Source organism: Ceratotherium simum, chromosome 3 (genome assembly GCF_057802395.1).
Source record: "Ceratotherium simum simum isolate JZ-2026a chromosome 3, ASM5780239v1, whole genome shotgun sequence".
NCBI classification, from domain to species: Eukaryota; Metazoa; Chordata; class Mammalia; order Perissodactyla; family Rhinocerotidae; genus Ceratotherium; species Ceratotherium simum.
In genome coordinates, this window is record NC_141902.1 from 45706244 (window position 1) to 45721072 (window position 14829).

Here is a 14829-nt window from a genome sequence, read left to right on the forward strand (position 1 = left end):
ACTTTCAACTAAGCTTGGCCTGCAACCGAGCTCTGTAACTTTCCATGGTGTAGAAGGCAACACATCGTTACGTCTGGAATCCAGCTGGAGAATGCTCTAAGCACTAAGAGCTAACAGACAACTGATCACAGGGGGAAAATAGAATATACTCGCATCCAACTTCATTTGTCCTCTAAGAAACTGTCTACAAGAAGATACATTTATTTTCCAAACTCTGAAAGTAAAAAATGATCTTCAAAGCTGGAGAAAGATGTGAGATTAGCTCTTTGTGCATATAAATGATGATTTCACTGGAGTGCAATCAGAGCTTTTGTTTTTTGAATTAGAAACTCAGAAGAGTGTTTTGATATTTGTTCAAGATTTGGAACCTGAACTACATTAAAAGTACAATGCAAGTTTATTCTATTACGACAAGAACCAGATTTCCTAATCAAAGCAAATTGTTTGGCATTGCTGTAAAATGCTGCTATTTAGAAAAACCACCAGAGGTATCTTAATGGCAATAATTTAGTGTGGTAATTATGTGAAGGTCAGGTTGTACTCCACAAATCACAAACATTAGCAAGAGCAATAATTACAATACATCCATCCAGTTGCATTATTTTAATTAAATAACAGTGAGCTGGGATACTTTCCCCTGGAAAAGCGCTTAAACAATACAGCTAAGTGGTCTACAGTCATTTAGACAAGATTGATCATCTGTGAATTCAGTATTTCTTCAGATCCTCCCCTTCACTGTGGTGGTTCAAGCAATAATGTATGAAATATATATTAGAAGTTTCCTTCTTGCAAACAGGAAATCATTGTGCATGCCCTGTCTCTAGCAGTGTCATTTGTTTGGAAAATACAACAGGAGATCTCGTTATGACAGCACAAAAGAGACGATTATTGGGGTGAAGAAAAAGAAAGAACAAAGCCTTCAGCGAACTTACCAAACTGTGGCCGTTTATGACTAAGGCGTAATCTCCTGTTACGGTTTCTTGTACAACTGAGTTCATCTCCAGCTGCTCCTTTTTTTCAAAAACTACATGGCCATTGGAAAAAGTTCTGTTTTGTCCAAACAAATTTTCTTTTGCTTTCCTTAAAAGAGAGGGGGAAAGAAAATCATAACAAAGTGTACAGAGCATACCTATTAACTCTAACAAGAGACTGGCCTAGAGGTAAATTCATTTCGTCACTATTCAGACAGACTATGGCATAAGATTCAATTTCGGTAAGCAAGCTGGATAACTCTTTGTGATGGATACCGCAGCAAATTTGCAAATTCCGGGAAGTCGGAAGGTAAACATAATGAAAACAGAATCATCTTGAATGTTTTAAATTACCTAAAAGCGAAATCATCATCTTGAGCTGTGCTTCAACTGGGGGCTCTTGATAAATTTGGTACATAAGTTTGTCCGAGCTTCAAGGACTTAAGAACCACTGATCTGGCACAAAAGACTAAAGACCATTGATGAAATCTAGGAATTCTGGGGCATCTATATATAAAATAATTTCATCAATTTGCAGAACAATGTAATATGATCTGGTTTAAAACAGCCGTCTTGGCGCCGGCTCAGTGGCCTAGCGGTTAAGTGTGCACGCTCTGCTTTGGCAGCCCAGGGTTTGCGGGTTTGGATCCCAGGTGCGCACCAACGCACCGCTTGTCAAGCCATGCTGTGGCAGCGTCCCATATAAAATAGAGGAAGATGGGCACGAATGTTAGCCAAGGGCCAATCTTCCTCAGCAAAAAGAGGGGGATTGGCATCAGATGTTAGCCCAGGGCTAATCTTCCTCCAAAACAAAAAAAAAAAAACAAAAAAAATACCAGCAGTCTTCTAAGAAGCAAATTTTTTTTAAGTTTGACAATAAAAACCAACAATGGCATTTATTGAATTGGCATAGTCATTACAACATAATGGAATATTTTAAGTGAAAATTGTACTCATTAGCTCAAACAATAGAATCAATTTTCTGGGAAAGAAACTACAGACACCAAAGTACAGAGGGTTGTTCCAAATGGAAACTCCCTCCAACGCCTTAGATCTAATTAGTGGTCACATAGCAGATTCGAATTAGCAGATGCCCACATCCCATCCATCTCTTTAAGAGGAAGATTGTGTGGTGATTTAATACCCTTAGCAGTGGCATTTTACTCTTCTAAATGGAAAGATGATGCCTTTAAAGGAAGGGGAATTTCCTGTCCAAGGACCCTTAGATGACAGGCTTTGAAATAACAGAGGGCAAGCTGACATTATTATAGCACTTTCAACCACAACCAGGGAACTATACAGCAGGCGTTCCCTGAATATGAGTGTCAAAGCAGCCGCCAACACTTTAGGCTACAACTTTCATATACAAAATGAATGCCCAGGAGAAAATGGGGAGTGAGAGACAAGCCAGAAAATGGATGTTTTGGCTCACAACAAAATGAGATGGTTCTCCAAAGGCTCATCCTATGCAGAAAACATTTATTAAAATGGTTTTCTGCTGTCGTTCCTCTGAAAGAAGAAAATGTTCACCGTACAAAAGCAACCATTTTAGCTCTCAGCTTTCTAATTATTTGAAAATGTAACACTAATTGTTTACATGCTAAGTTTATAAAAAACAAAAACAAAAACACCTTATCTTCTGGCTCAACACCTCCTTCTGCCGTCCAGGACCAAAATCACAGCCTGCGTTTAGGAACCCAAGGAACCAGAGGTTACATGCCCCTTGTTCCAAGGATGATATCATGCATTTAGCAATCAGTTTGCGGAATCAAAGAAAAAGATTTATAGTCAGAAGGAGATGTGTGAAATTTAGGGAGTCAGGGTGGGAAGGAGGAGGGAGAGCAGACATGAAAAATCATTGTTTTAAGTGGGAGGGTCAGACTTACATCAGATAACCATGTGAGGGAATCCTCCTCACAGTCATGAAAATTTACAGTCCCATATAATGAAGAAAGCAAGAGAGACAAGTTCCTCAGAAATGAACGTTTCTCTGACAATGTTACAGAGCTCATAAATTGGGTCCCAAGAAAGCATCAAAGGGCAAACAACTCCTGAGGTTTCCTTTTTAGTAAAGTTCTCACTTGCCTTATAAATGACTCAATCTCTGTTTTCCCCCCAGAGAATGAAAACATTCCAAAGAGGGGCGAAGTTCATGAAAGTATTGGCTGAAATTCTATTTACTTAGGATTTTTTTCCCCCTAAACTGTCTTGGTAACATCTCCCATGAACCATTTTCCAGGCAGAGAAGGGACAGTTTTTCCTGCTCTGCTTAAATTCCCACTGCAGCCCCTCCTCACAGGATTGGGCTCGCGCGTTTTCAGAACTTCGCACAGGCTCTATAGCTGTCATTTCTTTTTCTTCCTGAAACTTAGCTCTTCAAACCAGCTGGTTCTCACCAAAACAATTTATCAGGAGGGGAAAAGCTACACATAACTCCCTTCCATGAATATGAACTATACATTTTTGCAGGAATAACACAAAACGCTTAACCACAGAATACAACTGACAAATGCTAAAACAAAAGAATGCCTGTTTTTTCCGAGCTTTGTAGTGAAGGGGAGTCTATTACAATGTTGGCATGCAGAAATGCATTAATGGCTGAGGCGACTGCGGCATTCACAGCCCCAAGCCACTACAAACACAGCAAGGCAAAGTTAGGCCCACGTTGGCTTGAATGCAATCCATAAAGAAAAAAGATGGCAGGAAAAAGAATCATTTTGTCAGTCCTCTTAAGGCACTCTACACTCAAACATTAAAAGGACCTGTTAGGAAATGGATTGAAACCATGAGATCATGTTTAAAAGAAGACAATCTTGGGGCTGGCCCAGTGGCATAGTGGTTAAGTTCACATACTCTCCTTCGGCGGCCTGAGGTTCGCAGGTTCGGATCCCGGGTGCGGACCTACACACTGCTCAACAAGCCATGCCGTGGTGGCGACTCACATACAAAATAGAGGAAGATGGGCACAGATGTTAGCTCAGGGCCAATCTTCCTCAAACAAAAAGAGGAAGATTGGCAACAGATGTTAGCTCAGGGCCAATCTTCCTCACCAAAAAAAAAAAAATAAGGCAATCTTGACTTTGATATAGGAGCATTGCACTTGGAACCTGGAGACCTAGGTTCAGGCTCGGGGTCTGCCTCTGACATCTCAGGTGCCCACAGTTGAGCTATTTGACCTCTAGGCTCTTGATTAGTCAGTTACAGACCCAGTCTAGAACCCACGTCTTCCAATTCCTAGTTCTGGGTCTCCCACACCAAACTGGTTTACACATAGTCAGCCACAGGCTGCCTCTAGGTTGGGACAAAGACACAGGACCAGAGGAGCAGTTAAGGGATAGCACCACTCTGCCAACAATAGAAAAAAGGAGAAAGTACATGAAATTCTGACTTCAAGCCCCAGTTCCATCCCTTACTACCTGTGTGATCTGTAAGACATTCAACACCTGAACCAGTTTCTTTATTAGAAATTAGAGGAATGGGACCAGCCAATCAGACTGGTTAACACCAGCTTTGAAAACTTGTGCAGCTGTGCCAGTGTGCACTAGAAGATCTCCAAGATTACTTAGTGTTCTAAAATTTTACAATTTATGACAGAAACTTAACCTACTAAAACATTGTGCCTAGGTGACTATAAGTTGGGAATTCAGAACAAGATGCATTTTGTTTGGCCTACATTGTGTTTAAAAAAATTTATATGAGTTTATGGACGTGATGTTCACCTTCACCAAAGGCCCCACCACTTCCTAATGTCCCACATCACACAACTAATGCTACCTGCCTGGCCCTGGAGCCATACGCATTTTAAAACTCTGCTCATTCAAACAAAAGCTTTCCACCAACTAGGTGTTAAAAAAAATACAATGTGTATTTTGTTGATTAAAGAGGAAATATCAATTCCTAGGTATATCACTGGGATACTTCTCAGAGGCAGTGGAGTCACTTCATAGTTTAATTAGTTATAGGACATGAATTTTTCTAACAATAAAATGTGATCAATGCAACAAAAATGAAACATGGAATGAGCTGGCCTGCCAGCCCCAGCAAAATTACATTCTTAGCCTGTTTTCCTTTGGGCAGAAGGCATATGTATTGGTGAAATGTAATCAATGCAGTAATCTTCTGAGAAACCACAGCAGGGTTTAATTGTAGATTTCTGGGCATGCCCTTATTACTAAAGCAGCTATGGCAGCAAAATTAAGTCAGGACTCAATGTGTCTAAAATAGTTTCATGACACTAAATTTGAAACAAGCCGTATGCACGATATGCATGCATATATGCATGAAAATTACATGTCCCTGCTTATGAAATAATCTAAACACACTTGACAGGTTTGAATATAAGCATTCAGGTCATTTCCTTCCAATAGCTACTATCACTTAGATCCTGTCCTTCTGGTACTCTTTTTTTTGTCGTTTTTGCATGAACTCCCATTGAACTCAAAAGCATAACACAAGAAAACTGAATGGTGTAAATTTATGATTTCAATTTTTCATCCCTAAAGCTATGAGCTTAGATATAAATGTCTGAGGTTAGGAGCATAGAGAGCACCTTTGGCAATAACTTTTCTTGGATGATCTTTTTCCCCCCAATCCTAACATTAATCGAATGCACACTATAAATGTATTGATTCCTCTGATACAGAATTTTCTACCATGCATTGCCCACCTGTCTTAGACTCTAAGAATGAGGTTACCTCCAAGTCTGAGTTGACATAAACATCCTTTGCCAGTCAGTTAAGCAAAGTAACCTCAAGGGTCCTGAAATAATTAGTATGGATGGAAATTCTTCACTTTTTCCCCCTGAATATTTTTTCTTCTTGTTAAAAAAAAACAAAGATAATTTTTTGGCTTTTTTTCTAATTGTAAAAGCATCGCATGAACACTTTACAACTTCAGATAATACGAAGAACCATAAAGGAGAAAGCAACAAGATCCATAATTCTATCACCCAGAGAGAACCACCGTATATGTTCTCCAGAGCTTGATGGGTAGGTAGGTGGATAGATATGGATACAGGTGTGTGGTGTTTTATACATATGCATCCATGAATACACACATGCACATACATAATTTTTTTGAAAAAAGGGGATCATATTATGCATGTTTTGTAATCTCATTTTTCAGTTAAATATATCATGAACATCTTACAATGTCAATAAACACATAATCACTTTTAATGACTGCATAGTATTGCACTGTATGTATATAACATAGTAATTAACAAAATCCCTTATGGCTGGGTATTTGAGCAATTTCTAATTTTTTATTATCATAGTTGATGCAACAATGAATATTTCTGTATATACATATTCCTACATCTGTCCACTTGTTTTTGTTAAACGATTCCTAGAAATCAGAATCATTGGGTCAAAAGTGTGCATACATGTAATTTTGAAATATATTGCTAGCTTGCCTTCTAGAAAGTTTCTACCAACTTACACTCTCAACAACAGTATATAAAAATTTGTGTTTCTCCACATTCCTTCCACATAATGACGGTTATGTCATCTACTTAGTCAACCAAATGTAGCTGGATAAAATCTTGAGATATTAACTTTTGTTCCCCTCCCCTTCTGCAATCACTGCCGCTACCACAGGGAATTCTCTCCGTTTACTCAGAAACATATTTTGCCTTAGGGGGATCTGACAGAGCCAAGTATAGAGGGGACAAAAAGAGTCAAGATCTTGCTTTTTGAGTACCAAAATAGACTCTTGAAACTCATAGCAGCATCATGAATCTGAATTCAAGAGATCTGAAATTTTACTAATTGGGCTTTTTGAGAGGGAAGAAAAAAATTTCTTCAAGTCTCAAAAGACTAACCCTAAAGGAATTGGAGCATAAAATATTGCTATAAGCAACAGACTAGAAAGAAATGACCTCTTTTCTCCATCTCCCATCCAGCCTAGGAGGAGAGAGACTTTGAAGAGGAGTAGATGCTGGTGAGTCACTAAAAGAAGCCTGGGCGCTGCCCCCCACCCTGGACTGGTAGCGAACGGAGGAATCATGTGGGTAATGGAATCCTCGGATAAGTTTTTGGGAAGCTGAGTATGGAATAGTTGCCACTGAAGTATGGTGACATGGAGGTTAGTAGATAAAGGAATTTCAGGAACAGAGGTAGTCATGTGAGAGTGCAAGTCTTCTCAGACACAGAGAAGTGAGGAAGAGCGGCCAAATTTCCACATTTCCTCAGAAGGGTGTGGAAATCAGCTGAGAGACAGCCAGCAACCTAAAGAGACCAGAGACCAAACAGGGACACAGAAGTGGGACATGTCAGATGCCAGCAGGGTAGATGCTGAGGATTAGTGACAGGCAAGGCATTTGTGCATCCTAGATTTGAACTAAATTTACCCAAAAGTGCCTAGTTTCATTGTTCTATCATCAGGCAGAAATGGGATAGAGTTCAGTTTTTGAAAATATAAGAAGTTTCTGTTCTTGCACATGGAAGTGTATTTTGGGCTGTGAAGTCAGACAAGCTGGAAATGACAGAGCCTCCTTCTATTTCTCTTCACAGTGAATCAAATTCCAAGTCCTGTCCATTCTACCTCCAAAAAAGCTGTCAATTTCACTCCACTCTTTCCTTCTCCATTGTTACAACCTCGCTGCCTTAGTTCAACCCTCATGATCTTTAAACTTGAGTATTCCGACAGCCTCCTGATGCATCTCCCCATACCATTCATTTTCCCATCAAACATACTCCATCTATCCTGTCACTAGAGTGTTATTTCTCAGATGCAAAATTGGGTTTGTCACTCTTCTGCTTAGAAGCCACCCACATCCACCCAATACCTTCAGGATAAAGTATAATCACTTTTGCTTGTCAATCAATATATCACCAATCCATCTCTGAAAAATCACCCCCACCCTTAGCTCTACGATACGCTCTAGGTACAACTTGGAATATTGCTCCTGGAATATAACACAATTTCTTTCATGTTTCTACACTTTTGTGTGTGCTGTTCCATCAACCTGCAATATCGTTATCCAATGCAACCCATAGAGAAAGAGGATCCATAAAAGTTGTAATAGGGGTCAGTATGTTGTTTTCAATATCTTAAGCTTAATGCAAAATGTAGCTTTCTCTCTGATAAGAATGCATAGACTCCCTGATTTTTTTTAAATTTTGTGTTATTTTTGGATACCATTACATCAACCCAGTGTAGAAAACTGCTATATCATGCTGGTTAGAAGCTATGACTGAAGATTGGATATACCTTTGCTGAATAAAAATTGGGAAATCTAGGGGCTGGCCCCGTGGCTTAGCAGTTAAGTGCGTGTGCTCTGCTACTGGCAGCCCGGGGTTTGGATCCTGGGCACACACCGACGCACCGCTTGTCAGGCCATGTTGAGGCAGCGTCCCACATACAGCAACTAGAAGCATGTGCAACTACGACATACAACTATCTACTGGGGCTTTGGGGAGAAAAAGGGAGAAAAAAAAAAGGAGGAGGATTGGCAATAGATGTTAGCTCAGGGCCGGTCTTCCTCAGCAAAAAGAGGAGGATTGGCATGGATATTAGCTCAGGGCTCATCTTCCTCACAAAAAAAACACATTGGGAAATCTAATTAATTGTTACTGATGTGATTTTATCATTATTATTTATATAATTTTAATGGTAGACTCCATAAAGTCTATTGGGAAAATATTGATAAAAGTAGTCCTTGTTGGTGGAAAGATTGGGAACAATGGCTAAAGGAAAGAGGGAAGGATGAGGGAGGAAGTGGAGAAAGAAGGGGAAGGCAAGAAAGATGCTCCTTGAACGGCCATAAGCTTTAATCCCCCAAATAAAATAATCTATAGGATAGATATTTATATATTTTCCCATTTTACAAACGAGAAAACCAAGTAAAAAGAAGTTGCATAGCATATCAAAAGTCACTCAGCAAGACAGTGAGCACAAAGCTGAGGTTCCAACTCGGCTCCAGTTAATCTGGAGTCCATACTCTTCCTCGTAAATCTGCTGTCTCTCCCTGAAATTTATTCTGCTCTAGTTGCTAATCTGGTATCTGACCTCAAGTGAAGCAGTAAGATGTCTGAGCAACTACATTTTTTATATTAATTATTTAAAGGGAGTAAGGATACATCCAAGTTGGGTTTAGGGAGACACATGGCAAGTGATTTGGTGCACACGCTGCCTCGATTTAAATCCCATTTGAAGCACTGACTAGTTGTGAAACTTCGGCCATGTTATTTACCCTATCTGTGCCTTGACTTCCTAATCTATATAACAAGGATAATAATAATGGTAATGCCCACCATTGGGTTGCTTTGAGAACGAAATAAGATAATACATGTGTGTGGCTCACAATGGTGTCCCAGGCACTGTCTCAAAGCAATCAGCAGTAGGCTAATTAGAATCTAGATCTGCTCACGTCTATCTTCCTTCAGCAAGAGTTAAATTCCCCAAAAAACAAAAGGTCATTTAAAGAAAAAGATTTTCTTAAAATAAAAAAATTATTAATTATTAAACAAATTATTAATATTTTCCCAATAGACTCTATGAAATTGATCATTAAAGTTATATAAATAATAACAATAAAATTATATCAGTAATAATTAGATTTCCCCATTTTTATTTGGCAGAGACATACGCTGTCTCCAGTCATAGCTTCTAACCAGCACGATATAGCAGTTTTCTACAGTGGGTCAGGCACTGTAGAAGCTGGGAGATTTGATCTACAAGTATCAATTGGTGGCACTGACAGTTAAGACTTCCTTTCTTTTCAGGGTGCAGGGGCAAAAGTTTAATGATGGAGACACATGAAGGAAGCCCACAGCGCTTCATTGTTGTGTTGAGGAAGGTTAGCCCCTGTCTAGAACATAGCAAGCTGCAAGCAATTTGCCTCTAAGTCAACAATCTTCTTGGCCAGACCCAAAATGGGTTGAGCTTAGAGAAGCTACTACAAGCATCAGCAAGCAAAAATTGTTATAAGCCAGCACTTTTTAAAGTTCTGAGAAAATAATTATGCAGACTTTTAAAATGTTCTTCAAATGTAGCGACAAAAAAAAGGAATAAAATAAATTTGCAGATATTAAAAATATTATTTCTCAAAATTTAATATTTGTCCACTCTTACCTCCAATTTCAGCACTCATATATTTTCTGGTACTATGTAGCAGTTACACAAATTTCACAGTATTCTTTTTCTCATAAGTATTGTATATCTGGGTTCAGTAGCAACAATATCAAAATATCTACTTTAATGCTGCAAGACTCTATTCCAACTTTACATACCATCCCGTACAGCTGTGTTTTCCAAATTTATCTATCATAAACTTCATCTAGGTGCTTATTAAAATGCAAATTCTCATGCCCTATCTTAATTCTTAAGATTCTTAATTTTTAGGTCAGAATGAAGCTAGCGAATTGGTATTTTTAACAAGTACCCTCAGTAACGCTGATCACTCATCACCACGTAGGAATTAAGGTACTTAATTTACATTAAGGTAAATTAATGTATAATTTTAAAGGACAACTCAACATTTGTTGTTAGTGCTATCAAGTCGATTCTGACTCCTAGTGACCCTGTGTACAGCAGAACCCTGCCCGGTCTTTTGCACCATCCTCTCACCTTCCGGCCCTGTATCAGAAAATGACGCTCCGGTGCTATTTCATAGAGTTTTCATGGCCAATTTTTTGGAAGTGGATGGCCACGTCCTTCTTCCTAGTCTGTCTTAGTCTGGAAGCTCTGCTGAAACCTGTCCATCATAGGTGACCCTGCCAGTATTTGAACTACCGGTGGCATAGCTTTCAGCATCACAGCAACACACAGCCACCACAGTATGCCAATCAACCGACGGGTGGTGTGGTTCCCTGACCTGAAATGAACCCGGGGCCTGGGTGGTGAGAGCCCCAAATCTTAACCACTAGATCACCAGGGCTGGTTATAACTCAGTGTAAATGATTTGAAATCCTTTTCTAAAAATACTCAGGAAATGTTGGAGGCCTGAAGACAATGATTCACCACTGATATCAAACTTATCTTAGTTTTTCACCAAAAGGAATAGGAGTTTAGGAAACATGCAGAAAGAGCTCTATACTAAATTAAGATCATAGGAAACTACAGAGTGCCTTTCCACTTTCTCAACTATCTGATCTTCCTTTTCCCCTCTCTCCCTCCTTCCCTCTCTTCCTTCCCTCCTCTTGTTAACACTTACCTGACTTCTTCCCTGACTTCCGCTACCGTGTTCCCTGCTATGATGAACATATCACTCATGTCATCAGTCAGCATGTTGCAGGCATAGCCAATGTTGATGGCAGTTTCTGAAACAAAATAAAGCCCACCTCAGTTAGAACATTACTTAATAACATAAGAATCTTTCCCATAAAAGTTATGAGGCCATTGCTGTATTATTTCCTTATATCCTACAGGCCCCCTTAATATCAGAGAAAGCATGATCGGTGATAAAATAGAAGAGACCCAGAGGGAAAGTCAAAGAGCTGGGTTCCGTGATCACATTCACCAATTGCTAAATCCATGGAGAATTAGCAACATCTATGAATCCTCAGCCTTCTCATCTAGTTTTTGAAAAAACTTTTGATTCCCAAAATTAGTACTCATGATATACTACTTGTGATATAGTGAAATGTGTGAATAAAAAGCTTTTTACCAGAAGTCTCAAATGCTGCCTTTGGAGAGCTAAATTACTAAACTTAGCTATTATCCAATTCTGATATTGTAGATATCAATATCAGGTAGGAAAATTGAAAAACACTCACAAAACATTCAGCTGAATGGCAAAAATGCTCTTATTAAATTTTTATAGTGCTTCTACATGCAACATTGCCATTTTCCCATTAAGTGAATAGAAATTTGGAATTTCACTATCACCTCAAAAAACACCCAAGACGGCTGCTACTAGATAACTGGAGAATTCCACGATGTTGGGCATTCCTCCCTCTAATTTTATAGAAATGGAGTCTAGGATAGTTAAGTAACACTTCCATCTTCAATAAAGTCATTTGATGCTAATTCTATTGAGTTGTTAGACTCTAGCTAATTCTATGGAGTCTTTAGATTTGTCCTAAGTCAAGGAAGGCACAAGATCTCAGCATAGCCTTTGTATAAACCACAGAAGTTAAAGCTAAATAATAATAAGCTTGTGGATATCCATAGCTAATTGAATAACCATACCCACTGATCAACATCAAACTCGAGGAAGTCTCTAGTAACACACCACAGGGCTCAACTCTCTATTGTTTATTTTTAGTCATCAGTGATTTGGGTCAACATATAGAGAACTGATTTACCATATCTGCAAATCCTCCAGTGTTCTAAAAAATATCTAACAGGTAGATAGAATCTTGAAAACATGTGTGTGACAGTTAACTAGATATTTCTGGTTTACTGATGGTCAAGCATAAAATCATTTTTGTTTTAAACATTACTGCTAGTAACAAATCCAAAATGTATTGATGCTCTTTTCTTTCTTAGGAAACACAGTATTCTGAACATAATGACTCTTGCTATGATGACTTGGCATTTTGTCACACTTGAAAGTGGGTCAGTCCTCATTGTTCCACGGCTTGGGCAATCCAGGAATTCAACCAGGTTGCACTGATACAGCTGCGGTGGTTAATAAAATACCAAAATATTTCCATTCCACTTGATAAACAGCTGCTTCCCTATGCCTTCCCAAAGCCTGTCCACTACACTGACCCCTCCCCTAATATCCCTAAACATCCCTACCATCAAGAAACTAAAGGAGTAAGCCTGAGGTCTCCAATGTCCCGCTTCAGTGCTGTGCCACTTTGTCCTGACTGGAGGCAGTGCTCATCTCACCCAATAGTTACACATGTTTAATACTATTGTTGCCTATAGGTGTAACTATTATATTTAAGAAGCAATTGGGCTGAAACTCAACTGATCCCAGGGTATACTATAGAAGATAATTCATTTGTTTTTAAATAGTAAATTCTTGTAATATTCCTTTTGTATTTCAACTCTTTCTTATGTGAAGGACTTGGCAAATGTCTCATTAACTAAGCTTTCTGGTTAATTAAAATTTTACCATAGAAGTTATCGCCCCCCCTTTCAAAACATCATCATCATCCATTTTCAAATTACCTTGTTTGTCTCCTGTTAGGACCCAGATCTTAATATTGGCTAGTGATAAATTTGTAACTGTTTCAATAACACCCTCTTGTAACTTATCTTCTACAGCAGTGGCACCTAGTAGCTTCAATGAAAAACAGAGAATATCTTATGTTAATGCATGGGAACAGCATCCATAATATCTATGGCTTTCAATCACAGAGTTTAGAGGTCAAGGAATGTGAATTAAAGACAGAAATTATGATGCACTGATACAGCAAGCATCCTATTATGTACAGAGGTGGGTTGGGAAGGGTGCCAGGAGAAAGTTCCCGAATCAAGCCAACTGATGGGCATACCAATTAATGGCAGAGATCCTGGAAGTTAGAACTTACATGAGGGGTCTGAGATGCTCAGATAACATATTAGCATAAACAACCAGAAGCCATTTGGGCTTCTAAGGACTTAAGAACTCCCCAGCTGCTTCCCCACTTATGTCAACACAGAATAGTCCAAAGGAGAGCCCTCACCTCATAGTCAGGATCACAAAAAAGTAGAGCCATTCTCCTGAGTTAACAAACCAGCAGATGCCATAAACTAAAAAGTGAAGGTTCTTATGCAACATTTCATCCAGAGATGAAAAGGTGTGCTCCCTAGTACCTCACAATAGCTGAGCATCCTGGCCACTGGGCCCTCAGGGAAGAGTGGTTTCTAGAATAGATCACACTTTGGACAGCACAGACACCATCAGAATCTTATGAGCCTAAGACAGTTTAGAGCCAAAAGCCCACTCTTCATGGCAAGTTTCCCTGCTCTAAAAAAGTGGATCAGAAAGCAGGGAGAAAAAAAAAAACATAACATCAAGGACATACCAGAGGTTGACAAAGAATAGGGAATCTACTCTCTTTTACTCTTGGGGGACTTCCAATTGCCTAAGCCATCACTAATAGAAATAATCTTCTAGGCTCTCTAGGGCCATACACGGCAAATTCAAAGCCAACATATAAAGCATGATTCAATGTTTGAAAGAGTAACATCTGCTGTATGCAAGATGATTTAGCCGATGGATTATTCCTATGCCAGATCTCTAAACACATACTATTCCTTGTCTAAACACAAACCATCAGGCTTCTAAACTCATACCATCAAATCCCTTTCAATTTCTTCATACAGCCCAGCTACCCGTTCATCTCTCTCATCTGTGGTAGTATTTGCATCTTCGAGCATCTTATGCCATTCTTTAAAGTACTTGTCATCCAGATCTCTGTATGCGATGGCCAAGGTTCGAAGGCCTTCCCCTGCAAATTCCTGCCAGAGCAGACATAGGCTTAGGAACCACCACAAAACAATAATCACAGCAATAACAACAACAACAATACTGGGTAAGAAGTTTTTCTCTCAAATTCATTTTGTCCCAGGATTACTGCGTGGCCATCCTGACCTCCAACTTTTTGACCTCCTTGGAAATGGGAGATAATATTTGTATCTTGTATTTTATTTCTATGGGGTTAAAACATTCCGAGGAGCTAGCCTTACTCCTAAAGACAGCTGAAACGCCTGCTTTTCAAATGAAGTGTCCTAGTTGAGAGGCGATCAATGGTGCCCATGACTTGAGATATCCATTTAAAGCAACATATATTGGTTCCCACCCTATCCTCTGCTCACAACTTTTTAGAAACTGTTTTCTATGGAGTCAGTATTTAATAATAGGTCAAATTAATTGGAGAATCATACTTTTCCTTTAGTATGGAAACTGACAATCTTAAATGATACCTATCCTGCTTTATCCTTCTACTAGGAAAAAAAATAAAGAATAAAAATGGCA

The 14829-nt window shown here is 39.1% G+C and overlaps 1 protein-coding gene across 1 annotated transcript in view; it reads right to left on the minus strand.

Annotated features, from left to right (window-relative positions):
- ATP8B4 (ATPase phospholipid transporting 8B4 (putative)) overlaps window positions 1-14829 on the minus strand; it is a 107220-nt gene that overhangs the window by 44465 nt on the left and 47926 nt on the right. The window contains exons 10-13 of the mRNA XM_087429075.1: window positions 14148-14312; window positions 13038-13149; window positions 11128-11233; window positions 933-1080 (exon numbers count right to left, since the gene is read on the minus strand). Of these exons, the coding sequence (XP_087285201.1) occupies window positions 933-1080; window positions 11128-11233; window positions 13038-13149; window positions 14148-14312 (531 nt within the window). The remainder of the gene's footprint in view (window positions 1-932; window positions 1081-11127; window positions 11234-13037; window positions 13150-14147; window positions 14313-14829) is intronic.